We start from the raw sequence: 27026 nt of genomic DNA on the forward strand, positions 1-27026 counted from the left end.
TGTGAGATCAACCGATGGATTACAGACAGCAGCGGGAAAACACTGTGACACACAACTAACAAAAACATGTTCTAAGAACGCTTTGCCAACGTTCCCACTACGTTATGTCCAGTTTTTAAAAGGTTTTTTCTCGGTTCTGCGAACGTTAAGAGAACATTCCATTTCATCATTTCTTATACATTATGGGAACGTTACTTTTGAATGTTCTCTGAACGTTCTGAAACAAGTAACATTTAAAAAACTTTAGACGAACGTCCAATTAAAACATTACAGAAATAAAAAATGCTCCATGAATTATGTATAAATAATGTTTTTGGGCTAACGTTTAAAGAACATTATTAAACACCAGATAACTTTGAACTAACGTTCTACTGACGTTACTGGAAGAACGTTTGTCCAGAACATTGAGAGAACGTTTCCTGTCAGCTGGACAATCATGTATAATTCAGATAGGAGGAAAAAACACTTTCTATATCTTCTGTTACATCCGAATCATCCCTCACTTTTTAATAAGTCTAATATGAATGAGTGTGTTCCAGTGTTCAGCTGATGAATCACTTCTGCAGAAACAGCTTCATAAACACATAAAGCATCACAGAAGAAAATGAAGCGGTTGATGAATCTCCTCCAGACTCTGTTCAGAGACTCATCGGATCACGGGAGATTGTGTTCATCAGGAATCACATTTACAAAAGCATACGTGTGATTCGTCGTGTTGTGTAACACTGCAGAGGAACGCACCTCTGGAAACCAGGACAGTGATTAAAAAACACGACGAGCATCAGATGCATCAGACTGAATCATCAGGACAGAGTCGCACCTTCAGTGCAGTGTGTGTGTGAGAGAGTGTGTGTGTGTGTGAGAGAGTGTGTGTGTGTGTGTGTGTGTGTGTGTGTGTGTGTGTGTGTGTGTGTGTGTGTGTGTGTGTGTGTGTGTGTGTGTGTGTGTGTGTGTGTGTGTGTGTGTGTGTGTGTGTGTGTGAGAGTGTGTGTGTGTGTGTGTGTGTAAATATATATATATATTAAAGTTTGCGTTTCTGCCGGACTGTGAGATGTTTATAATTCAGAACTGAGTTCCAGACAAGGTCACCTACATTCTCCTGCAGACTGAACTGCTCTGCACAGGACCTGAGAGAGAACAGCGGGAGCTCGTCTGGTGAGAAACAGAAGCAGTCTGATCTGGTCACATTCTTCATTAACAGAGTTAAAGTGAACTCATGTCACATGTCAGGTGAATATCCTGTTTCATTTGTAAAAGCAACTGCATTACAGTAAACTGGTGTTAAATGTTTTGATCATGTGTTTATATTGTCACTAACTGGTCAATAACATTTTTAGGAGGTTCAGGAATATCTGACCCTCACTGTCTGTGTCAATCAAATGACGCTAGAAAAATTGAACATAAGAAATTGATCTTGCATCTTACTTATTTTGGATCATCTTTTACCATTTCAAAGTGCTTCCGATTCCACGCTTTAGATGTTCTTCTCCCAGACACGAATCAGCTCCTCCTATCGAGGGTCACGCCTGCTCTGATGTCAGCGCTGTCACGGCGAATGAGTTTCAGTCGAGATCCGATGGCCGTTTCTTCTCAAAATGACAATCTAATATTTAGAATTACAAATATCGTTGAGCTCCTGATCCGATTTCACAACATTCGGCTGTTCTCAGACTCTGCAGTGCTGAACATGTTTAACGAGCATCTATTCTGCTTTTTTCCACAATCATCTTTCTTTAGTGTGTAATGTTGCTGTTTGAGCTTAAAAAGCATTTAAAAGTCCCTCCAGCAGGAGTCCAGCCGACCAATCAGAGCAGAGCAGCTCTCATGGAGGCGGGGTTTAGAGAGGCCGAATGTTTGATGGAAGCGTTTCAGACACTGAGAGAAAAGAGCTGATGCTGCAGTGGATATTATGAGAGAATAAAGTGTTTTTGACCTTGGATGAGTGTGAACCTGCTGTAGGAGACGAGAAACAACATTAGGAGCTTTTAAAACAGCACAACACATCACACTCCCTCACAGCCGTTACAGCATTAACCGCTCTCATCACAGTAAGCTGCACTCACAGGACCCGAGCGCTGTGTATTATGGAGAGACGGCGGGACGTTTGCAGTTCACAGGTGTAATTACCATTCAGAACCGGCCATTATCATAATATCACTTCATTAGCCCGAGCTCACAGGAGATTCGCTGCGACAGGAGATATTTACCGTCCATCTGAATCCACCGAGACCAACCTGGAGAAACACCATCATCACGCTGGAAACGCTGTTAACCATTCTCAAACACAGAAACACTGAGTCACATGACACTGGGACGAGGATTTTCAATCCACAAATCACCAACATTTACCATGTTTTTACTGTAGTGACACTAACTGAAACCATGGCAGAAATGAGGAATATTCATATTGAGTTTTATTATATTATTAATGCAGACATTAAATGTATCAAAGGAGTATATAGGAGAATATAATCAGATGGCTCTACCTGTGCTTAACATGATCCAGTTATTATGGAAAACCCTGTAAAAATGAGGTTGTTAGTTTTTATTAATTCAGTCCAGTAAACGGGAAACAACTGCACAACTTCCCTTTTATTACACTGCATCTTTCCTTCAGCTTGACCCTGCAGGTGTGCGTTTGCTGTGCCTCATTTCCTCTACAGTTTTTATTAATTAACATAAATTTACATCTGTATCCCAACTCAAGCTACTAGAAATGTCTAAAGGACAAAACATGTAATATTAATTTGTGAAATGTCCATATTGGAAAATGGAAATTATCCATATTGTGATTTTTTTGGCCCTACTATATTTGCATTGGTCAACAGCACTCACATCTTCAGAAAGATGTTTTACATTATTGAAATGTTTTTATATCTGGATCTGTGTGTTGTTGTTTCCAGCTGATCTTCTGATGTGATGAAAATAATCAGACATAAAGATAACGGCTCGTTTCCACTGTGAATGAGAGATTTCAGATGATGATCAGGTCACCTGACACACACCTCATGACACAAAACACTCGATTCATCAGGTCTGTGATTGTTTACACTGGACAATTGAGCTCAATTCAAACTCTCATGACTGGAACGTAAATGAATAAATAAATTCCCATTACTGGAATGCAAATAAATGAATGTATAAAAAAAATAGTATTTATACATTGTGGTAGTGATTTAGTACTGGTTTAAAGGATTAGTTCACTCTCAAATGAAAATGATCCCGAGCTTTACTCGCTCTAGGTGTTTATGACTTTCTTCTTTCTGACGAACACAATCAGGTTAATAAAGGCCTTCTGAAGCGACGTGTTTGTGTAAGAAAAATATCAATATTTAACAAGTTATGAAGTCAAATATCTAACTAGATATCATTTTAAAGTGAATTAATCCTTTAATTTATGCTCATTTAAAATAAAATAAATAAATACATATTACTGGAATGTCAATGAATTAATTTATTAATTATGCATTATGGTAGTATTTTAACTAGTTTAATTTGCACTCATTTAAAAATATAAATAAATAAATTCCTATTACTGGAATGCAAATAAATGAATAAATTAAAAAAAAAATTAGTATTTATAAGCTGTGGCAGTGTTTCTGAACAAGTTTAATTTATGCTCATTTAAAAAACATATATAATAATAATCAACAAACTTAAAGTTTAATTTTACTCTATGCATTTGGGGGTCAAATTTGCTTAATTAATGAATGGAATGTCAATACAACACATCTTAATGGTCCAAAAACCACACTTCACTGTCATTATGGGAAATAGTTACAAGTCCGACAGTCGACTGTCCTGAGACCGAGAGATGCTTTCTGATTGGAGGAGGCAGCTGTCAGCGGTTGTCAAGGGCAACAGGATGCATTTCTATTTTTAAGTGAGGTGAGTGTGAGGTGCAGCACGTGCCTTCAGGCTCACACACACACACACACACACACACACACTACAGGAAAAACACCCAGATATTAAGATATTAAAAACATTAACATCATGATTTCTGTAAAGCTGTTGTTTATACATAAGATAAATACTCGTTGCAGCATGTAATCGTTCATTAGTGTAACTGAACGCATTAAAACTGAACTCAGAGTCATGATTGTGTGTTAGAAACGATAAATCTTCTCTTTAACGGATTATTTAAGATCGGATCATCTTTGTTCCAACTTCTCATTGATTTATGAGTGATTATTGATGAATTATTAGGATGTGAACAAATGAAAATCAAGAGCAAACAAAATCTGATCTGTACATTTACTGAAAATCAACCCCGAGATCATCACAGATCACGGTTATCAGACGCTTCTGATTCTGACGCTTTACACATTTTCTCTCTTTCTCTGTTTTCTTGACGGCACAGTGTGATGCATGCTGGGTAATCCGCTGAGAGAATGAAGAGAAATGCAAATGTCAGAACAGAAGATGATACCCACAGTCCCACCACAGTAATCACACACACACACACACACACACACACACACACACACACACACACGCTCTTTTACTTGTGCATGTGTGTGTTTCTATAAGCTCAGTTTTGAGCCTCAGACACCAGCACTATAAACAGCAGTGACTCAGCAGTCTCACACACACACACACACACACACACACACACACACACACACACACACACACTTCAGTTTGTAACACACTCAGTGTGGTTTATCATTGATTTCAATGCACAGTTAATAAAGTCTTGGTCAAAACAAAGCGAATATAACATTTCTCGTCGTCTGTCACCTGACCATAACCCCGGTTCAGCCATAATAAAATCATTCCAAACCACAGTAATAATTAATATATAACGATGTGACTGTCAGAAACGGCGAGCGATCGCTGCATTCATCACCTGAGACGACGTGTACCTGCTTCATCAAAGAGCATCAGTGCCGTTACGGCGTATAATTGGCTGCTTCTGCTCTTCTGATTGAATATGCATGTCTGTCTTTGTGTTGGAGTGGCAATAAAAACATCCTCGTTTGATGTATTATTTCGCCAGCTGAGGTATTGATTATGAGCTTTTCAAAGCGATCGGGAGAAATGTTCCCAGCACAAATCGACTCAGATTCCCAGGAAAAACACACGCAGATGAAATCAGTTCAGTCAGATCTCTGGAGCGGAGGAAACGGTCAAGGATACGATGATGATTGAAAGAAGAGTCTTTTGACTGAATAAAGTAATACCGTAGATCAACCTAACGCTGCTCTCGCACACTAGACAGGACGGATGATATATGAAATAATATTTCAACTATACTGCAAAGTAAACTGTGGTTTTCACAGAAAAGAAAAGTGATTTAGACAACATTACGACTCAAACAACATCAACAGACTCGTTCTTCCTCAACCGTTTCACAGAGCGCTCCGATTTCTGTGTGCTTCAGGTGTAAATCAGAAGATTAGAGCTCTAAAGCGTTTTTTCAATCCATTAACACCTGACATCAATCTAAGAAGAGCTCTGGACTGGGATCTATTTAATTATAATGAATGCAATCTCTGAAAATCAATCAGCATTTTCCAGCGCTGGCCGAGGGTAAATCTGAGCTCAGCTGATGCATGATGGGACTGAAACGACACGTGAACATGAGCATCATCTGTTGTCAGCATTCAAACGCAGAACATTAAACTCACTGATCAGACCATTGATCTAGTGTTAGTTTAGTTAAGTAAGCTTTTATTGTCCCCTTCAGGGCAGATTTCAGCCCTTCCTGATCTTTAAAGCAACACTCAGATCTGAAGACGCGCCGGTCACTGTGTGAAGGTCAAGAGATCTGAACCCGTGAGAGTCTCAGCTGAGACGAGACTACAAAGACACGATTAAGACCAGGACATCAGACCGCAGGAGGATTAGACAGAAACACACACGGACACATACTTCATTTTACTCAAATTATTTCCTTCCTTCGTCTTGTTTTCCATCACAAACATCGGAAAATTCTTCAAACAAAATTGAGCACGTTTGTGCTTAAAACAAGAACAAATATCTGCCAATGAGGTCAAAAAAATAATCTGGTTTTCCTTTTGAATTCAGCTGATTTTTCTGAGTCCATGTGCAGATATTTGTTCTTGTTTTAAGCATAAACTTGCTCAATTTCTTAAATCTTTTCAGAAAACATGACTTAATATCTTAAATTTACTTTAGAAGAAACATAACTTATCTTGTTTTAAGAATTTTTCAATATTTGTACTGAGAAATGAGACAAAAATCACTCATTAATGCAAAAACGATGATTTATTTTATAAGCTGACAGAATCTGCCTGTAATTTATTCAGATGATTTTTTGTTTTTGTTTTTGAAAGAAGTCTCTTTACGCTCATCAAGTCTACATTTATTTGATCAAAAACGCAGTAATGTTGTAAAATGTTATTACAAATCATCAATTCAGAATGATTTCTCAAGGATCATGTGACACTGAAGACTGGAGTAATGATGCTGAAAATTCAGCTTTGATCACAGGAATAAATTACACTTTACTATATATTCACATAGAAAACAGCTGATTTACATTAGAATAATATTTCACTGTTTCTACTGTATTTTTGATCAAATAAACACAGCTTTGGTGAGCAGAAGAGACTCTACTGTAGAATATCTAATGAGAATCACACACAAAATCAATCTAGTGGTGATGAGAAGGGCAAAACCTGAATGGCAAAATCATATTTTTCTGTTGATTTTGGTGTGAAAATGTGAGATTCGTTGTCTTGTGGAAGTGCCGCGTGTCCTGATTCAACTAATCGGATGTAACTACTTTCATATTTGCCTCTTGGGACATCATGAATTTGAAAATGAAGCCGTGTCAGTAATCTCCCGCTCACTGAATAAATCATGAAGACAGTCACAATCCTCTCAGAAAACAAGACCTGTGAGAACCTCTTCAAGAAAGAGTTCGTCTAAATCAGGCCAAGAAAACTCTGTTCGTGTTCATCTGAAGGACGAAAGTCAAACCGTTTGAGTGAACGATGACAGATCTGTCAGTTTTGACACATGAACACATATTGCAGAACGCAGAACTCGCTCCAGCAGCTGCTAAACAGCACAATGACTTCGATTACGCATTAAATGACAAAAACCGACCAAAGCTGACAGCAGCTCCTCTCTTCCCAGTCTGTCAGTAACGCTCTGTTTACTTCCTGTCTCTATGAAGCCCCTCCTTCTGAAAAGCACAATGTGCTCTGATTGGTCGGCTGGAGCAGTGTGTTGTGATTGGTGTTTGGGAAATGCCCCGCCCCTTACCATAACCGCCAGTTTCAACACACTACTAACTAACTCAACCAGGCCCCGCCCCTTTATTCTGCGTATGAATTATTTAAATGAGGAACATTGTGAAGAAACTCAAGATGGCGTTCAGAAACACTGATGTAGAGAAGAACTCAAACAGCAGCATTACACACTAAAGACAGATGAGGACAGAGAAAAGCGGTCTTTGCCGCTAACAATAAAGTTACTGTTCCAGACCAGCTCGAGGTTGTGCAGAAATAATCCCACCGGATCAGCTCCGCTCCAGCATCCTGCAGCTACAAATAGTCGCTCTGGGAAATGCGTTTATTAAATGGCAACTAAGTGAAATCCCAGAGGAAAGTTGTCACTCTCTCATGAGCACCAAAATAGCTGATTGGCATTCAGTGAGGAGACCGTCGACAGGCACGTCCAGGAGCAGAAACTCGTATTAACTACTTCAGGACGTGATATTTAAGCTGGGTTTAGCTCGAGGCGACCCTGGATCACATCTAATAACATATAATTATTTTCTAATAAATCACTCCCCTCGACAGACACTGTCAGCGGGCGTTTTCAAAAGAATAAGTTTGACGGGTAAAAACACACGAGTTCAATACTTCAACAATATTTTTCTTACTAGAATATTAAAATATAGCAATTATATAAGCTCTTTCAGACACAATATGCAATTTCTAAATGAAACAGTGGCTAATATCATTTAGTTCAGAACAAATGACTTTAAACTCAAATAAAGATCTGTACTGAAGACACTGAGACGAACTACATGTAGAGAAACAACAACTGCACATGAAGAGGTCAGACGAGATTCGGTTCAGGAGAAGAGCGATGGACTGATGATGATGTATAATATATAATAATATATAATTAGAGTAATTTAGGGTCATGAGCACCAGACACCAGATCACTGTCCTCTAAACTGTGGTCCACCGCGCACGTCACACTCGTGTCCGGCAGCGAACAGACAGTAGCGTGAGTCGAGAAGAGTTCCTGTAAGTCGGCTGTCAAGGCTATTTTATTCAAAAACATCGGATGAAGTGATTATTTTCTCTTTAATACTGATGATGCTGAGTAATCAATCATAACAACAGAAAAAAAAAAGATGATAACTGATGTATTTTTTCCGTGAGACGCTGTTTTAGCGATTATACTAGCTTGTTTACAATAGCTTGTTGAATACTAATTCACCCACACCAACAACAATTAACACTGTGATAAGAATATGTGAACTGTAATAAGGCTAATTGATATTATATTGTATTCATCGTATTTTGGTGACTTGGTTGTAAACAACTTTAAAAATATGCCAATAAATAAATTATTTTGAATATTTTGGTCAATTTAGTCAGTTTTTCATTGAACCAAAGAGAAACAACAAGAAAAGCACAATGGCACAGTCTCCATATATAGTAGTAAGGTTTTCTTCTGTGTAACATTATATATATCCTTTTATAAGTAAATTTGGCTGTATTATTTGTGTCCCCTTCAAAGATTGCTCGTGAGAATTTTATGTTTATTGTCCCCCCCCCCACTGTCAGATGAAATTTACGCCCCTGCCCAATGAGTGTAAGTTGGCCGAGTTTGCTTATGTTATAATTAGTAAGTAGTCCACAGTAACTCTACTAAAATGTGCAACCCTCTAAATGATTATTTTTATATGCATCAGTATGTTTGACTCATTAGACTCAGGTCAGCTGAGACGGCAGCTCTCGCGAGTGGGCGTGGTTTCAGCGCCGACAGCGGACACGCCCCCAGCGTTTGAGAGCGCTGCCGATTTTTTCGAGATTTTGATGACTTATATTTCATGTACTTGCAGATTTTTTTAATCATTCAAATTTGGCTGTGTGGTTAATAACACATTTTTCTGCGCTGTGACAAACTCAGAACACACTTTAAAATGACTTTACAGGGACTTTAATTCTCTCAATTCCAGGTTTATAATAATTATGACTTTTTTCTAAGAATTGTGAGATATAAATTTGGAACCACAAGTTATAATTCGTCAGATATAAACTCACAGTTGCAAGAGAAAAGTCAGAATTGTTAGATAAGAAGTCGCGACTAGTTTGATGACAAACTCTGATGTTGGCTTGACAGAGCCTCGCCCGAGAGTCTGAGAGAACATGTGACGTCTGAAGAGTTCACTCCAGGAATCAATCAAACGTTATTAACATGTTCTAACATGATTTAACACACTGTCAGCATGTTTCCATTAGGGATGCACCGATACTATTGTTTAAGGATCGAGTACCGATTCCTTTTTTCTAGTACTCGCCGATACTGATGTCTAACATCTATTCATTCCTCTCTGGTGATGTTGCAGTTTTCCAGCACTAATGAATGTAGGACGGATTCTTTATTATTTACTCTAATGAAAAAAGTAATAATTTTTATGTGTTTGTCACGAACTTAAAGAACACAAATTTCACAGTGTCCAATAACCTTCAAAGGGCATCATTACCAATATATATAATTGTTGTTATATAAAAAGAAATTTACAAATAAATTACAGACAATACAACAAATACTATATATTACATCATGCATTAATACTATATATACTGTGTTTTTGAACCATACTATAGTATACTGTATATATATTATAGTATTTACAACACTTTGTTAATGAATCCTTCAGCATAGTGTAGTATTAACTACAGTAAACTGATAAACTGTAATAAATACTGTAGTGTACTTTAGTTTTTACTGCAGTAAACTGTAGTGTATATTGTAGTATAATATACTGTATAGATTAAAGGAAACTGAGTACAGTATTGGGTCATTTGATTATATTACTATAGTTGTTACATCATCACAGCAACTATAGAATTACCACAACAAATTAATTCAAGTACTTTACTATAGTATGGTTCAAAAACATTATAGTATTAATATAAATTACTATAGTATTTTCTCAGCTGGGTTAGTATGTTGCTAGGTTTGCTAACACGTTTAACCTGACGTTCACATGATTTCACACACTACATTTTGACAGATAGACGGACAGTCTATGGGATTTTTCGTAGATTTGATCGTCCGCTTTACGAAACTTTAAGTCGGATCAGTTAGAAAGCGACCCGCGTCAGAAGAGTCTGAAGCTCTGAGCCGGGTTTAGCGGTTCGGGTCGCACTCATTTGATCATTCTGGTCTCAGAAGAAGCTGCAGCTTCAACTGGATTTCTCAAAACAACATAATCACCTTTTTTATTCCGTGTCGGAAACAAGCTTCCATACTTTCTCCTAACGGAATGACGTTCAGAGGAGCGTGTAAATATATCCGAGGCTTGACTGAGTTCTGACCAGAGCTGCACAAACCACCTACAAACTCCCTCCGCTCCGCTCTGATCCGCTCCGCTCCCACACACAGCGTCAGCACTCCAGTGTCCGAACATCATCCCGCAGGGAAACGCTCCTGTTGGACGACCAGTGAGTGACCGAAAGCTTTGACCGGAGCGGAACAGGAGCGACACGAGCCAGAGGCCTTTTCACATCCACACTCTGGGAATGTTGTGTGCCGGTCAACATCCCTCCATCTCCCAGTGTCCTGACATCATTCCTGCAAACTCCAGCTCTCCACGAGTCAAAACCAGACGGATTTCAAAGCTGACCGATCTAAAGACGGCCGATTGACCGGGATCGCTCATGTTGTGATTCAGGAGATTATGGATCTGCTGTACTTACTTTCCTGTAGACCAGCATGTTGGGAGATTCATCAGCCACTCCATTACTGCTCTGACCACACGAGCCCGGCTGCGCCATACCTCGACCGGAGCCGGACACTGCTGGAGAGAGAGGGAGAGAGAGTGAGTGAGTGGATGGATGGATGGATGGATGGATGGATGGATGGATAGATAGATAGATAGATAGATAGATAGATAGATAGATAGATAGATAGATAGATAGACAGGATCTTTAGGGATGCTGTGAGGAATGAAGCAGGAAAATCACAGCGCTTCATGAAACACATTCGGATCGCGCGGTTCAGTAATACCTTCACATCAACACTCACTCTCACACACACTCACACTCACACACTCTCACACACACACACTCTCACACACACTCACACACACACACACACACTCACACACACACTCACACTCACACACACTCACACACACACACACACACACACACACACACACACACACTCACTCACTCACACACTCGACACGAGCACACGCGGCCTGGAGATGATTGAGGATGAAGGACTGATGCAGGATGAGAGGAAGGTGTTTCAGTGATCGCGCGTCACGCGTCGAATAAACACACATTTACTCACACAATCGCGCGCGTGTCGCTCCTCGTCCGCGTGGGTTCGCGCAGGGCAGTCCGTCAGCTGGCGGTCGAGGCGGAGGGGCAGTTATTCATTGGAAACGGTGAGTTATTTGCCCCTCGGTATGACAACTATCGCTTTCCTCTCCTCCAGTCCAGCGAGCGGCGGCGCGCAAATCTCACAACTGGAGCGTGAACGCGCAGGGATCAGCGGCCAATCACACGCGCGCTCATGCACGCGAGAGAAAAGGGCTGCTGCGTTCATTTCATCAGCGAGTATTAGTGATTATTCTGCGCTTGAATGTGTCATTTCTCAATTGTTTACACCATAGGCCTATGCATGTGTAAGCATATGCCAGATTTTTATTTTTATGCTTTGTTTTCCTTCCTTATTCATTTTATCTCTCTTTAAAGTTGACTTTTATATGAGGGTATTTATTTTTTCTTTGCTAAAGCACTTTGTGTATGAAAAATGCTCAATATCTTGTTTTGCCTGTGTACGGGACACCGGGGCTAGTTGTCACACTCCAGTGAATATTGTGTTTTTATTTCTGAAAGGCAAATTCTGGGTCTTAAAACACAAAATAATTCATGAAGCAGTCAAATGTAACAGGTAACCCTAACATGAAATGTAATTTAACATTTAAAACACATGTGAAACACATTTATGAAAAATACTCTTGTTGATAATATTGGATTCTAGTTTAGGACAAAAAGCACAAACATTATTCTAGAAAGTCAAGACTTAATATCTTCAGTCATTCTGCTTCTCCAGTAAATGTAAGAATGTTTAGATATTTGAACTGGAAAACAAGACAGAAATGCAGAGAAAGAACATCATTTTTGCAGTGTAGATGTTCAGCAAATCACTTTATAGACATTGTTTTGAAAACACGCTGAATGAATTGTTCAGTATTATATAACTCACTCTGATGTGATATAACAGAGGGCACAGCAATCCTCTAATTTCATACATTAGAAGCAGCGAGTCTAATCAAACTGTTTTATTGCAATAAAAGGGTGAGAAACTGCGGCGGATAATGAATCCCTGCGGGAGATGGAGATATGAATTATGATACACAAAATCAAAATTATGAGATAAAAAGTTGAAACTATGATCAAACCTTGACACAAACCAAACTTTGACACAAAAGGCAAAATTATGACATATTAAGCAATAATTATGATGTCCCAAGTCATCTCATAACTGTGATTTACCAAAGCACAAATGTGTTTCCACAGTTCAAGCTTCAAACACACTTTAACACAGAAGAGTCTAACTAAAGCCAACGCTAAAAGTGCTTAGTGAGATGATTTGCAGATCAATAATGTTCCAGAAATAACCTTTATCAGGCCGTGTGCGTATGAATGTTGATTTCTCTGGAGTTCTCTGCACTCACAGCGTTTCTGACATTTCCTGCTCTCAGGTGACGCTCATTAGCTTCATGTAAGAGATGATTGAGTCTCATTAGCAGAAGTCAGTCAATATCTGCCTGTGGCGTCTGCAGATTCAGACTTTACTCGTCCATCAGATCCTGCAGCGTCTGCAGAATGTAATTCTATTAGTGACAGGAGAGAACAATCAATGCAGATGATTTATGATAGTTATCGGTACATATATGAGCGAGCTGTCATTCATTCTTTTACTCAGGCTGGGTTATTTTTAAAGGTCAAATTTCATGTAAAGTCTTGACCAAAATCAAAAGATATTTTTATGGTTAAAAAAAATTAAAAATACTCATAGCGGGGCATGTTGTCACAAAATAACAACCTATTATCATAATTTTCGTAGAATTTAATCTGTAAAACAGCTATAATGAAGCACAGGATAATGAACAAGATAACACAAAAATTTAATTTAAAAATTAAAAAAAAACTTCATTATAGATGATTCTTGTTGTCAGGAAGGTTTGTTTCCTTTAATGTTTTAGCTTCTATTTTTAAGTTAAGTTAATTTTTTCTAAGTTTTCACTTTAATTATTAGTTTAAGAATGAGTAATTTTGTAATGTACAAGCTTTAATTTATTTTTGAGTTGTAGTAAACATATATTTCCGTTAGCAGTCAAGGCAAAGTTTTTAAGTTTAAGTTGTTCATGTCATATTTATATTTTAAATTTATTTCAGCTTTACTTCAGTTACCGAAAACAATTTTTAATAGTAGCAAGTAGTTAACAATGACAAACTTACAGAAATATATGAATATATCAAATATATGACAGAAATAAATCAAATATGATATAGAGACGTTAGTTTGGATGATAGAAATAATTTAAGATATAAATATTCTAATATCTGCAGCAGAAAGTGTTTGTGTAGCTGGATTTACTGAGATAAAGTGACAAACACTTTCCCATGTGACAACTAGCCCCGGCCTAACCTGTGTAAGAACCCAGATAACAAAGAAAACATTTCTGAAACGTTCAAAACATCCAGTTTAAATGTTCGAAAAATGTTTTTTCTTGGTTATTCGAACATTAAAGGAACGTTCCATTTCATCATTCTTCAAACATTATGGCAACTTTAGAATGTTCTCTGAACGTTCCGAAACAAGTTGTAACATTGTAACGTAAAATGTTAGAGAAATGTTCCATGAACAGTGTAGATAATGTTTCTGTGCTAACGTTTGGAGAACATTATTAAAGAACGAACGAACGAACGTTTGATCCTAACCTTGCCAGAACGTTAGCTGAAGTTCTGAGAGTGTTCTCTGTTAGCTGGTATATAACCTGAGGAAGGGGTCACATGATAACACACTGATATCAAACCAAACCCAGAGCTGGAGCCTGCAGAGACGCCACATGTCACACCTCGCCCCGACTGCACAAACACCTGCGTCTCCAGGTAACCACACACACACACACACACACACACGTCTCCTCTGGCGTGACCATATGCCGCTCTGACCCCCGCCGCTCTCCTCCTTCCTCTGCTCCGTGTGAGTCGATATGACCCGAGGCTCGCTGGGAATGAACTCACGCAGGCTCTGAATATTAACATGCCAGTCAGGAAACGGAGCAGGTGAAATGCCAGAGATCGACCTGAGGAAGATCGGTGCGGATCATCACAAACCCCTGCTCACATCTCACACCACACGAAGAACACTGAGCAGGTCATTATAGTTAACTGAAAGCTTAAAAACACTTGAAGTAGAGCGTGACATGTGATTCAGGACTGTGTCTGCAGTGCGTTTGGTTTTAAAGTATTGGCCGAGCTTCAGTCGCTGTGAAGAGTCTGCAGGATTTCAGGCTTTATTTCAGTGAGATGAAGAGAAACACAAAACTGTACAGAAAACAGATGCTGTGAAACTAAATATATGCTGAAACACAGAGAGAATCTGTTTACAGACACGAGTGAATAACTGATGCTTCATTCAGTCACTGAAGCTGCTTTAACCCCAAAACCAAAAGAATAAAGGATTTTTATCACAATAATAATAAGGGTAGTTTTAGATCCATTAAGGCGGGTTTGACGATCTCATGTCCATCACAGCAGCGTCTGAACACACGAAGCTCTCGGCGTCACTGACATCATTTGGCAAAGACTCAACGGATCAAAACGAGTGTTTTATTGTGTGAAGACCACCTTTATCTCGCTCTATTTGGGTCCCAGCATGTCCTGCGGACGCACCCACTGATCGAACTGCTCCTCCGTCAGGAAGCCCAGCTTGACGGCCGTCGCTTTCAGAGTCGATCCCTCCTTGTGCGCCGTCTTCGCTATAGTGGCGGCTTTATCGTAACCTGAGAAGAGAGGAGACGGTGTGAGGACGAACACGCTTTTGCAGCATGTTTCAACACTGGGCCGAGCCTTTCATGACCCTTTAAATCACGCAGGTTTCTGAACAAACGCACAGCACAAGCTCTCCATTAGAGGACACACGCAGCGCCCTCTGCTGTCTGTTACAGACATTTACATTCATTCATTCAGCAGACCAAAACACTCGTGCGTGTTTAAGGAGGCGATAAACCCGAGCGTCTCACCGATGTGAGGATTCAGAGCCGTGACCAGCATCAGAGACTCGTTCATCAGTTTGTTGATTCTCTCGGTGTTCGCCTCGATTCCAACCACACAGTTATTGGTGAAGGAAACCGAAGCGTCGCCCAGCAGTCTGGCCGAGTTCAGGACATTCTTAATCTGAAACACAAAAATGACATTCAAATCCAGGAAACGACTAATAATCTAACGTTTCCGTCAGGACTGGAGTATCGAGGAGAGATTTTACTCACGATCATTGGCTTGAAGACGTTGAGCTCAAAGTGTCCGTTACTTCCTCCTACAGTAACGGCCACATGGTTTCCAATCACCTGAGCTGCTACCATCGTCATGGCCTCGCACTGGGTGGGGTTCACCTTACCTGCGACACACACACACACACACACACACACACACACACACACACAACAGTGTGAATGAAAACATCAACAGAGAGAGCGATTCATTTCAGCTTCTGAGAATAAAGTGCAACGGCAAACACTGTCATTCTAATGTCAGTATAAAGCGGTGTGTGTGTGTGTGTGTGTGTGTGTGTGTGTGTGTGTGTGTGTGTGTGTGTGAGTGAGTGAGTGAGTGTGTGTGTGAGAGAGTGTGTGTGAGAGAGTGTGTGTGTGAGAGAGTGTGTGTGTGTGTGTGTGTGTGTGTGTGTGTGTGTGTGTGTGTGTGTGAGTGAGTGAGTGAGTGAGTGTGTGTGAGTGAGTGAGTGAGTGAGTGAGTGAGTGAGTGAGTGAGTGTGTGTGTGTGTGTGTGTGTGTGTGTGTGTGTGTGTGTGTGTGTGTGTGTGTGTGTGTGAGAGAGTGTGTGTGTGAGAGAGTGTGTGTGTGTGTGTGTTTTGCATTTTTCAAAGGTCGTGGACATCAGAGCACCCTAAAATTAGACCAGAAACACAAGACCAGAGCTAAAGGTCAGAGGTGAAGCCCACAGTGTGTCTGTAAGTGTGTTATACTGTGTGTGCATCATTTATTCCATTATGGACAAATAAATCATATAAGTTTAATATTATTATTACACAGCTTCAGGAATCATGTTCAAAATCCAGAACAGCATCCTGTAAACCAGGGGTTTTCAAACGGGTCCAGTGGCCGCAGGGGAGTGAGTAAATAAATAAATAAATTTGATTAAAATAAATAACTGAATAAAAAATAAAAAAAAGTGATAAAATATTACTTTATTATTAGTCTGTTAAATAGATATTAAACATAACAGTACACAACTATAGTGAGTGGAAAAATATTGAATAATGTAGCTTAATAAAAACTAATTTGAGTTTTATAATATTAATTTTTCAGTGTATAAATTTGGTGTTTATAACCCACCTGTTCTAAACCTCAGGCTCTGATTGGCTGACAGGCCCGTCACTCACCTGGCATGATACTGGAGCCGGGCTCGTTCTCCGGCAGGACGAGCTCGCCGAGACCCGACCGAGGTCCAGATCCCAAGAAGCGGATGTCGTTGGCGATCTTCATCATGCTCACGGCCACCGTGTTCAGAGCGCCGCTCAACTCCACCAGTGCATCATGGGCCGCCAGAGCCTCGAACTTATTGGGCGCCGTCACGAACGGCAGACCTGCAGACGAGCAGAACCAGAGCGAACACCATCACTGGACCTGAAGGAAAACACTGTATGGAAACTCTTGTGTGTGTGTGTGTGTGTGTGTGTGTGTGTGTGTGTGTGTGTGTGTGTGTTACCTGTGAGCGCAGACACTTTATCCGCCACTTTCTCAGCGAAGCCGATGCGTGTGTTCAGTCCGGTTCCCACCGCAGTGCCGCCGGCCGCCAGCTCATACACACGAGGCATGGCCGCCTTGACCCGCGCGATGCTGTACTTCACCTGCTGCACGTAACCGCCGAACTCCTGAGAGAGAGAGAGAGAGAGAGAGTCATGATCACACACACAAACTGATGAACAAGATCAGAGCAGCAGCGGTTTAATGTTCGTCTGATTCATTTACATTTCTGAAGAAAGAGATAAATATATATGAATAGGGAATATCTATATGATTTAAGTAAATATGTTTAAATGTTTATATAAGTGTGTGCAAGTATGGCGGTGGATGTATACACATGTATATATAATGTAACCTGTTGATTTTCTCTCATTTGTCTCTGTCCTGTAATGATAAAGATCAGTTCAGGAATCAGACAGTAGAGCGTTAAACTCTGTGACACAGGAAGTTCACTGTGCTTGTTCAGTGCGGGTTCACCTGTCCGAGAGACAGCGGCACGGCGTCCTGCGTGTGCGTGCGGCCGATCTTGATGATGTCGTTGAACTGGAGCGCTTTGGCAGCGAGAGCGTCGTGGAGCGTCTGAAGACCTGGCAGAAGAACCTCGTGGACCTCTTTAGCCGCGGCGATGTGCATGGCTGTGGGGAACGTGTCGTTGGAGCTCTGCGGACAACAACACCTGAGTTACACTGACGTCTCTGACGTGTGTGTGTGTGTGTGTGTGTGTGTGTGTGTGTGAGAGTGAGACCTGGCTCTTGTTGACGTGGTCATTAGGATGGACGGGGTCTTTGCTGCCCAGTTTTCCTCCCAGCATCTCGATGGCTCTGTTACTGATGACCTCATTGACATTCATGTTCGTCTGAGTTCCGGATCCCGTTTGCCAAACCACCAGAGGGAAATGATCATCCAGCTTCCCAGCAGCCACCTGGACACAGTCACACACACCGCTGAACGTGACTGAACGTGATCTCAGAGAAATGAACTAATACTGCCATGAGTTATTTCCCTATTAAATCTGAATGAAGCTGAGCTCCAGGAACATTATAACAAACACTCTGATCAGAACTTCAGCGATGCTTCAATCAATCAATCGATCAATCAAGAGATCAATGAACCTCATCAGCGGCTCTCATGATGGCGTCTGCGATCTTTGGGTCCAAACCGTAATCTTTGTTCACTTCTGCAGCGGCTTTCTTCAGAATCCCGAAGGCTTTGATCACCTGGATCTACAGGAAAAGGACAAACTCACACATAATCACTGACCATCACAGACCATAATTAATCATTAATAATAATAATAATAGTTTGGAGTCTCACTGGCATTCTCTCCGTCACTCCTCCGATCTTGAAGTTCATGGTTGATCTGACAGTTTGAGCTCCATAATATTTATCAGAAGGAACTTTGAGTTCTCCAAACGTGTCCTTCTCAATCCTGAAGGACTCTGAACTGGCCTGGAATAATCACAACATTCATGTGTCAATCACATCATAATCAGAAATTTATGATTATCAGATCAGTCCGATTTAATGAGCAGAAACTCATAGCAACGAATGCTGATGTTTCTAAATCACACCTCTGGAAGAAATAAACACAGACACACATTTATAAGGTTATGAAAAACACACATGAATTATAATACAGACACGTGACGTGACTCTGATTTCTGAGGACTTTAGAAGAGCGATAAACATGAAGGTCATTCACGGCCCTCAGTCAGCTCACACCTCACTAAACACTGCAGAAACACAGCGATTTTACCATTCTGAGCGGGCTGTGCAGGAGCCCCGGCGCTGGGCGGATGTTCCGGGCGGTGATGGATCTCTGAGCGGCGCAGAGCTTCGACAGATCCGCGCTGAAGCGCTGCAGTTCCCGAGCGGAGCGATACATGGCGACCGGGGGCGGAACCAGATACGCCAACCAGAGTCGAGGATCAGGGGGCGGACACTATTTAGTGGAACACTACACTTCTGTTGGTACAGGGACACAATTGCCGGCGACACCCACTGAATTAGACTGTCACGTTTTTCTGTATTTCATATTCACACATGAAGCAGAAATGTTAAATTTCCTTTACTTTATTTCTTCGTGATTTTCTGAAAAATGTATCAAAGTTTCAAATACATTAATATAATAAATTAATTTACAAAATGGCAACTAGACTAACAAATTAGTGGCCCAGATCAGTATGAATCGATCTAAATGAAGGTTTATTATTTTCCGCTGAGGAATGACGCGCGTTACTTTTCTCAGCGCTCTTCAGGAAGGACCAATCACAGCCGTCTGCAATGATTCCGTTGCAATGATTATATGCTGCTCTTTATATAATCATGTTATAATCACAGCTGTTCAGATGTCTGTGCTGATCACACACACTGACAGACTGAAACGATTATACTTTCTAGTGCGCAAATATCTCCAGTAAGAGTAAAATTAAACTGAGATATAACGCGGCTGAAGGGAGGATTGAGCCTCTGAGCCTCAGCGCGCCCCCTGGAGGATCGGATGTCATGGAAACCGGAAGGAAAGAACCACTAGATAATCATCCGTCCGGATCTGACCAAAGAGTTTGACCCTTTGACCCCTCTTCCGATCTGTGCGGCGACTTTGATATTGATGACGTCATTTCTTACATCATAAGAAAACATTAATAATTAATTTTTTTTTTTAAGTATTTTTTTTTCTGCATTTACTCACCACATCCGCCAGATGGCGACAGCACACAGATGCAGGTTCAGGTTAATGAAGATTGTTGATGTTTCCTCGCAGATCAGAGGAAGATCTGTTTCTTATTCATCTGACTGATTTTCATCTGTAATCTCCTGCTAATTGAAACCAATCGTGATCAATAACTGCTCTGATAAGAAGTGATCATGATTGGACTTTTCTTATCAATGACTGTAAATGACGAAATGATAAAAGTGGAGCTGCAGTGAGTAAATGAGGAAGATGAATGTGGTCATTGATGTGGTTAATGATGAACTCATTATATTTCTGTACAGTGTGAACATGACTCTGACTGACAGCAGATCAATTAACTGCAATGATTGTCAAAGCTCAAACATTAGCTGTTCCCAGATCAGTCTTTCATGTTTTCATCTCCGCTGATAAACACACATTAGTCCAGTTTATCTGAGAGATCAATGAAATCATGAGTTTCATTCATATTCATCACAGAACTGCTTGTAAAAACTGATTATAAATGACTTGACATTAATTAAGGGCTGACTGGAAGATCTGGTTCACGTTGTTTTCCTGTAGATTTTATATCAAATGCTTTGATTAGATGATATAATTTATTTGTTGCCAGTGAATGTTTCGCACGAATATTAACATTATTCATAATAATAATAATATATTATAACAATAATATATATAGTGCCTCCTTTATTTTCATTTTGCACGCGGAAAAGTAAAAAGAAATAAATGTATAAATATGGAAATAAAAACATGAATTTAAAAATAAATGAATGCATAGGCCTAAATAAATAAATGAAAGTATGAATAAACGTTTAAAAATGAAATGTAAAAAATAAATAGTAATAATAAACGGGGGGGGGGGGGGGGGATGTACAAACATAAATTCGGGATTCTATTTTATAAAAAAATTAATTATTTGTTTTATCAAGTCAGTTATATTTTTTATTTTTTAATTTCTGCAGGTTTGATCCATATATATTAAACACACTTTGACAAATATTAGATTATATTCTGTTTGATTATTTAGAGGCTAATACATAGTTATCGTTAAAGTTTTGTGATTTTATTTCATTAATCCACTAATTAATAACGTGTGTGAGTTTATGTTTGTATTTGGCGTGCTGTTTATACGCTGAAATTACTTTTTAGATTAGTGGTGTAGGGTAGGGGTGTATCATTTACACATGCGTATCTTATGCACGCTAAAGTGCGTAAATCAAACACGTGCATATCATATTCACGCCATAATTTCTGCGCATCAAGAGCACAACAAAAACAAACAGAAAATCGTGCTATTGATGCGCACTTGAAGTGCAAAATTCTAAATAGCCAACAGTTAAAAGACCTGTAGAAATAAATAAAATACGGAAAATTCCGTTAAATTAATACAGTACATTGTGCCTTATTTTTACGGATTTGTTTAAGAGTGGTCTTTGTTTTTATCAATTTAATTTAATTCGACTTTATGAATTTTCAAAGTTTCAACTCTATTTTCTTCATCACTAATTAAATTCAAACAGTGTACTGAATTTCACCGCAGGCTGACTTTTATTTTACTTAGAAATGTAAGCGATTCAACTTCAATTTTCAATTTTAATGTTTTTTTTTTTACAACAATTTGAGCAAAAAAACGTTCTCTAACGAACTGAATCCTTCATTTAATGACCACATATACAATTAAAGGCCTTTGCTTTAGTTTCTGACTTAAAAGAAAATGTTCTGCATGAGAGTGAGTAATTCTTTACGCTACTTTTGAAAAAAGTAATCCGATTATGTAACTCGCGTTACTTGTAATGGGTTACCGCAAATAAGTTCTCTTTGAATCCTTCATATAATGATCATAATGGTATTAAATTATGAGGCTTTTGCTTTAGTTTTTATGACTTTAAAGAAAATGTTCTGCATGAGAGTGAATAATTCTTCACGCAGCTACTTTACTCGTTACTCGAAAATAATCAGATTACGCTACTTGTAATGCGTTACCTAATATATTCATAAACCAAATCCTCCATGCGTCCTGATGAACTGGTATTAAATTATGAGGCTTTGTGTGAACTTAAATGAAAATGTTTTTGAACGATTCTTCTCGCAAATGTGTGTTCTATCCAGGTGACTTTCGCCAGGTTTCTTCTTCATCTCTTTCTCCTCCGAGAGCCAATCAGAGCTCGTGTACCTGCAGGAAGTTTGACCCGTTATTCTCCTCCCTCATGAAACATCATCACCTCCCTCACAGTGACCTCCTGCTTTGCTCGTCGCAACCTGACAGACCACATGGAAGCAGGAGCAGAAGTCCACGCGCACTGACATCAGTTACTCGAGCAGAAGTCATGCAGTTCCAGCACTCGCACGCGCCTCTTTACGCGCCGACGCCCGCGCCGCCGGTCCACCCGACGCCCTTCTACATCGAGGACATTCTGGGCAGAAGCACGTCCACGTCCGGCCCGGTCGCGCCGACGCCGACTCTACCGTCTCCGAACTCGTCCTTCACCAGTCTGATTCCGTCCTACCGGACCCCGATCTACGAGCCCACGCCGATCCACCCGGTTCTGTCCCAGCACGCGCTCGCGGCCACGTACGCGTCCATCTACCCGTTCCAGCGCTCCGTGGGAGACTTTACGCACGCGCTGATCCGTCACGACCCGCTGGGTGAGATCTCAGTCCTTTCTGTCATGTCTGAATGTTTTTATTGTTAGAATGCTATTATAATGAGCGCTGACCCCAGAACAGCTCTTAAAAATAATGAAGGTTCTGTAGCTGGAAGAACCTCTAACATCCATGGGATCAGTGAAGGTCCTGCTTCTGTAGATCATAGAGTTTTAAGAGCTGCGCACTGAGAGATTCTCTGGGGAACCAAAAATGGCATCAATGTGAAAACCTCCGTTTGAAACCTTTATTTTTAAGAGTGTTTTGACAGTTTTCATCTCTTGCGGCTCAAACACCCAAACCAGCTGAAGCTCTGGGGTTAAAAAAAGAGTTTTCTAAATGTGTGTAATTCATGACTAAACTCGCAGGCCGTGCTGTGAAAGTGTCTCCTAGAGTCGGTTTGGCCCAAGAAAGCTCAGATACATGAGGTCTGTTTACCAACAGCTCGTGTGGTTAATAATATCAACCAGACTGACCTGAAGAGGAAGCTCTTCTTGATTTCGAAACTGCAGTTCAAAGCGCATTACTGTGACCCTGATCCTCCACATCAACACGAGCTCATGAATTCAGCTCTCACACACTCCAGCTGCTGGGCTCGGGGTGAGGAAGACTCAGTGCTCTTCCTCAGATGATGTTGTTGGTCTGAGGTTCAAACTGCCTGTGCTCAGCAAACCCTGACCCTTTCCGTTCATTCCGGAAATCTTGAGCTCTCGATAGGAGTAAATGTGCTTTCAGAAGCTGTGAGATGTTTTCCTGGAGCAGGACTCGTGCACGCTGCTGATTATTTTATCCACATCCTCAATACACACATATTCAGGAAACACTCGACTTCTGATAGCCGGGATCCGTTTTTTTACAGATTGTTCGTTTCCTTTCAATGGGCTGAACCTCTTTAACAGCTAAAACAACTAAAACACACACGGAACTCGATAAAAAACACTTCATGAGCCCATGAGAGCTTCACAAACACACGCCTTAAAAATCACTGATCAGTTCATTTGACTTTTTGTTATTGAAAATGTGATTTTATTAATATATAAAAACATGTTTAACATCTGCTAAATATATTTTAAAATATGTGTGTATTGAGGATATATATATATACACTCTAAAAAATGCTGGGTTAAAAACAACCCAAGTTGGGTTGAAAATGGACAAACCCAGCGGTTGGGTTAAATGTTTGGTAGTTTTATTTAAACCAACTATTGTTTAAAAATTGCTATATGGCTAGCTTAAAATGAACCCAAAATAGTTGGGAAATTAAAAACCAGATGCAATTAGAGGCAACAATAATAGACAAAAGGTGAATGTTTATTAATAAGCTTTAATATTTTATTAATATAAATTTAATAGTTTAATAGTTTATTAATATAAATTTATTAATAAGCAATTTCATAAATGTTTATTGTTTAATAATTATTCATTGAACATTAATAAATGTTCATTTCCAACATATTTTGGGTTCATTTGGTTCATAATTAAGCAATACAGTAATTTTTAAACAATAGTTGAGTTAAATAAAACTACCCAGCAGGTTGGGCAAACATTTAACCCTACCAATTGCTGGGTTTGTCCATTTTCAACCCAACTTGGGTTGTTTTTAACCCAGCATTTTTTAGAGTATATATATATACATATATACACACATATATATATACTCTAAAAATACTAGGTTAAAAACAACCCAAAGTTGGGTTGAAAATGGACAAACGGTGGTTGGGTTAAATGTTTGACCTGCTGGACAGTTTTATTGACCTCAACTATTGTTTAAAAATGACTATATGTCTGGCTTAAAATGAACCCAAAATATGTTGGAAATTAACATTCATTAATAAGTTTAATAAATAATAATTAAATAATAAACATGTATTAAATTGCTTATTAATAAATGTTCACCTTTTGATTATTATTGTTGCCTCTAGTAATTATATGTCTGATTTTTAATTTCAAACCTATTTTGGGTTGTTTTTAACCCAGTATTTTTAGTGTACTCTAACACTCTGAATTTAATTACTGATCAAGAAAATAGTTTGAAGAATTTTGAGAAACTTGGAAATGAATAAAATCGAGTAGATTACAACAGAAATCTTTGTCGAGTTAAATGTATTGAAAAAGATTATTATTGCTTGAATCATTTTATTACTGTATAGTTTCATCGCGTGTTTCAGACGGGATGAATCGCAGTTTGTGTGTGTTTGTGAGGATTCAGTGGACGGATGTTCACCCCATTCACCAGATTAACCAACAGGAAACACATTGACGGATATTTTGCCATAGTCCTTCTGCTCATAAACTCCAGCTTTCAGCGGATGTTCAAGCTGACAGACAGAGACTCGGTCTGGAGATTTACACACATGGACGTGTTTCTCCGCAGGTAAACCGCTGCTGTGGACGCCCTTCATCCAGAGGCCTCTGCACAAGAGGAAAGGCGGACAGGTTCGGTTCTCCAACGACCAGACCATCGAGCTGGAGAAGAAGTTCGAGACGCAGAAGTATCTGTCTCCTCCCGAGAGAAAGAGACTCGCCAAGATGCTGCAGCTGAGCGAGAGACAGGCGAGTTCATTCTGGATGGGTTAAATATGGACTAACCCAGCGGTTGGGTTAAATGTTCGATCAACCTGCTGGGTAGATTTATTGAACTCAACTATTGTTTAACATTGGTCACCTAAAGTCAACCCAAAGTATGTTGGAAATGAACATTTCTTAAGAAGTTTAATGAATAATAATTAAACATAATAAACATTAAATTGCTTATTAAGAATTATTATTGTTTCCTCTAGTAATTATGTGTCTGATTCTTAATTTCCAACCTATTTTGGGTTCATTTTAATCCAGCCATATAGTTATTTTTACAACTGCAGGTTGATCAAACATTTAACCCAATCGCTGGTTTGTCAAGATTTAACCCAGCTTGGGTTGTTTTTAACCCAACATTTTCTAGAGCGTTTGTCCATCCATCTCTGGTGCTTTATTTCAGTTCGGTTCTCTAATAACTTCATCTTCTGCAGGTGAAAACTTGGTTCCAGAACCGCCGGGCGAAATGGAGGCGATTGAAGCAGGTGAGAATCATTTTTGCGCTTAAAATTACTGTCAAAAATCATGAAAAAGATTATTTTATTAGACTACTGTAGTAATAATAATAATAATACTAAATCAAATGTGTTATTAATAATAATAAAACAACCAAAACACGGACAGAATACAGCAGGATTATTGAACATTATATAAATCTATCAGGGTTCTGAAGGACATAATCTTGAGAAAAACACTATTATTGCAAGAAGCCACCTTATTTTATTTATTTTTATTTATTATTATTGTTGTACATGTTGTAATTCATTACCCTAACTATAATTCGTTTTGATATTTTTCATGGCGTGTGTAGAGATTTAAAACAGCGCAAAAAAAAGTAGCCTAAAAACGAGAAAAAATAAATAAAACGAAACTCAAAAATATTTTAGGAGGTAAAAAAAAAAAACAAAAAAAAACTGTCAAAGACATTGTTGTATTATTGCTGTAATACTACATCCTGTCTAAAGTTCTAAATAATAATAAAGCATTAATAAATTATTAATCAAAACAAACAAACAAACTAAAACAACCAAAACAAGGAATAAAAATAAAACGAAACTTTTAAACGGTAAAATAATTCTACGATCAAAATATTTAAATACATTTTTAAATAACTATCATATTTCCTATAGATTTACTAAAAATATGTAGCCTATAATTAATATTTAATGAATAATTAATATCTATAACCTCTAGAAAAATAGCCTCTAAATGAATTAATTAAATTCGGTGTGATGTCTGGATGTGTGTGAACAGGAGAACCCCGCGAGCGGCAAGAGAGACTCGGAGGACTCGGGCGAGCAGAGAAACTCGGACAGATCGAGTCCGGACGCGATGCGCGAGTCGGAGGTGTCGGAGGACTCGGACCAGGAGCTGGACATCGAGGAGGACTCACAGCTGTCCATCGCCCCGCAGTTATGAGTCCATCAGCGCTGTAAATACTGTATCATACTGTACATTTGTGACGGACTGTAGCGCAGAATTATTAAGTTAATGGATGTAGATTTTGATCTAAATGTCACGTGATGAAGGTGTATCTGTGTCTGTGTTGTGGCGGGAAATGATGTAAATATTCTGTGTTATTCAATAAACAATATTTTGGGGATAACACATCTGTCTTCTGAGCGTTATATTTCTCAAAGATGAAGACAATGAAATGGTTTAAAGTGCATCATTAATGATGTCATTTCCTTTATCTGATGTGAACACAATAGACGTGATAAATGATCACTTGTGTTATTAGTTTTATCAGTGTTATTAGTCTTTTATCTGTTCGTTCTCAATCCTGCTGATAGAGTCATCATGAAGATTATCTGTTAGTCATTAAAATCAATTAAACTCGATCACTTCCTGAATGAAACAACAGCACTTTGAGATCCAGAA

At 39.3% G+C, this 27026-nt stretch overlaps 3 protein-coding genes across 6 annotated transcripts in view; 1 reads left to right on the top strand and 2 right to left on the bottom strand.

Annotated features, from left to right (window-relative positions):
- The window catches only part of rgs7b (regulator of G protein signaling 7b), a 31038-nt gene extending 19168 nt beyond the window's left edge, over positions 1 to 11870 (bottom strand). Inside the window, exons 1-2 of one of the 4 annotated variants that reach the window (XM_048169891.1) lie at positions 11524 to 11859; positions 10923 to 11023 (exon numbers count right to left, since the gene is read on the bottom strand). In XM_048169891.1, coding sequence (XP_048025848.1) covers positions 10923 to 11000 — 78 coding nt within the window. In that variant the 5' untranslated portion in view covers positions 11001 to 11023; positions 11524 to 11859. Of the gene's footprint in view, positions 1 to 10922; positions 11024 to 11523 lie in introns of all 4 variants that reach the window. The other 3 variants (XM_048169892.1, XM_048169890.1, XM_048169889.1) reach the window with 3 other exon arrangements.
- A 2869-nt stretch (positions 11871 to 14739) lies between these two features.
- On the bottom strand, positions 14740 to 19162 carry fh (fumarate hydratase). The gene is made up of 10 exons (XM_048169888.1): positions 18990 to 19162; positions 18548 to 18682; positions 18346 to 18456; positions 17979 to 18155; positions 17711 to 17893; positions 17196 to 17361; positions 16870 to 17073; positions 15740 to 15867; positions 15494 to 15647; positions 14740 to 15253 (listed from the first exon to the last, which is right to left on the bottom strand). The coding sequence occupies exons 1-10, from the start codon at positions 19116 to 19118 to the stop codon at positions 15111 to 15113; spliced, it is 1530 nt and encodes a 509-aa protein (XP_048025845.1). The 5' UTR covers positions 19119 to 19162; the 3' UTR covers positions 14740 to 15110.
- A 2995-nt stretch (positions 19163 to 22157) lies between these two features.
- On the top strand, positions 22158 to 26753 carry hhex (hematopoietically expressed homeobox). Its single transcript, XM_048169893.1, has 4 exons — positions 22158 to 22574; positions 24946 to 25124; positions 25580 to 25630; positions 26400 to 26753. The coding sequence occupies exons 1-4, from the start codon at positions 22256 to 22258 to the stop codon at positions 26562 to 26564; spliced, it is 714 nt and encodes a 237-aa protein (XP_048025850.1). The 5' UTR covers positions 22158 to 22255; the 3' UTR covers positions 26565 to 26753.
- The last annotated feature ends 273 nt before the right edge of the window (positions 26754 to 27026 follow it).

This window comes from Megalobrama amblycephala, linkage group LG20 (assembly GCF_018812025.1).
Source record: "Megalobrama amblycephala isolate DHTTF-2021 linkage group LG20, ASM1881202v1, whole genome shotgun sequence".
Taxonomy (NCBI): Eukaryota; Metazoa; Chordata; class Actinopteri; order Cypriniformes; family Xenocyprididae; genus Megalobrama; species Megalobrama amblycephala.

What these genes read in the sequence shown, in the direction of transcription:
- fh (XM_048169888.1), bottom strand. Translation starts at nt 19,118, where the DNA reads ATGTATCGCTCCGCTCGGGAACTGCAGCGCTTCAGCGCGGATCTGTCG. An exon ending in TGCACAGCCCGCTCAGAATG is followed by an intron (nt 18,683 to 18,989) that starts GTAAAATCGCTG and finishes TGATTATTCCAG; the next exon opens with GCCAGTTCAGAGTCCTTCAG. An exon ending in GGCTCTGAATCCTCACATCG is followed by an intron (nt 15,254 to 15,493) that starts GTGAGACGCTCG and finishes CTCTCTTCTCAG; the next exon opens with GTTACGATAAAGCCGCCACT.
- hhex (XM_048169893.1), top strand. Translation starts at nt 22,256, where the DNA reads ATGCAGTTCCAGCACTCGCACGCGCCTCTTTACGCGCCGACGCCCGCG. An exon ending in GATCCGTCACGACCCGCTGG is followed by an intron (nt 22,575 to 24,945) that starts GTGAGATCTCAG and finishes GTTTCTCCGCAG; the next exon opens with GTAAACCGCTGCTGTGGACG. An exon ending in AATGGAGGCGATTGAAGCAG is followed by an intron (nt 25,631 to 26,399) that starts GTGAGAATCATT and finishes GTGTGTGAACAG; the next exon opens with GAGAACCCCGCGAGCGGCAA.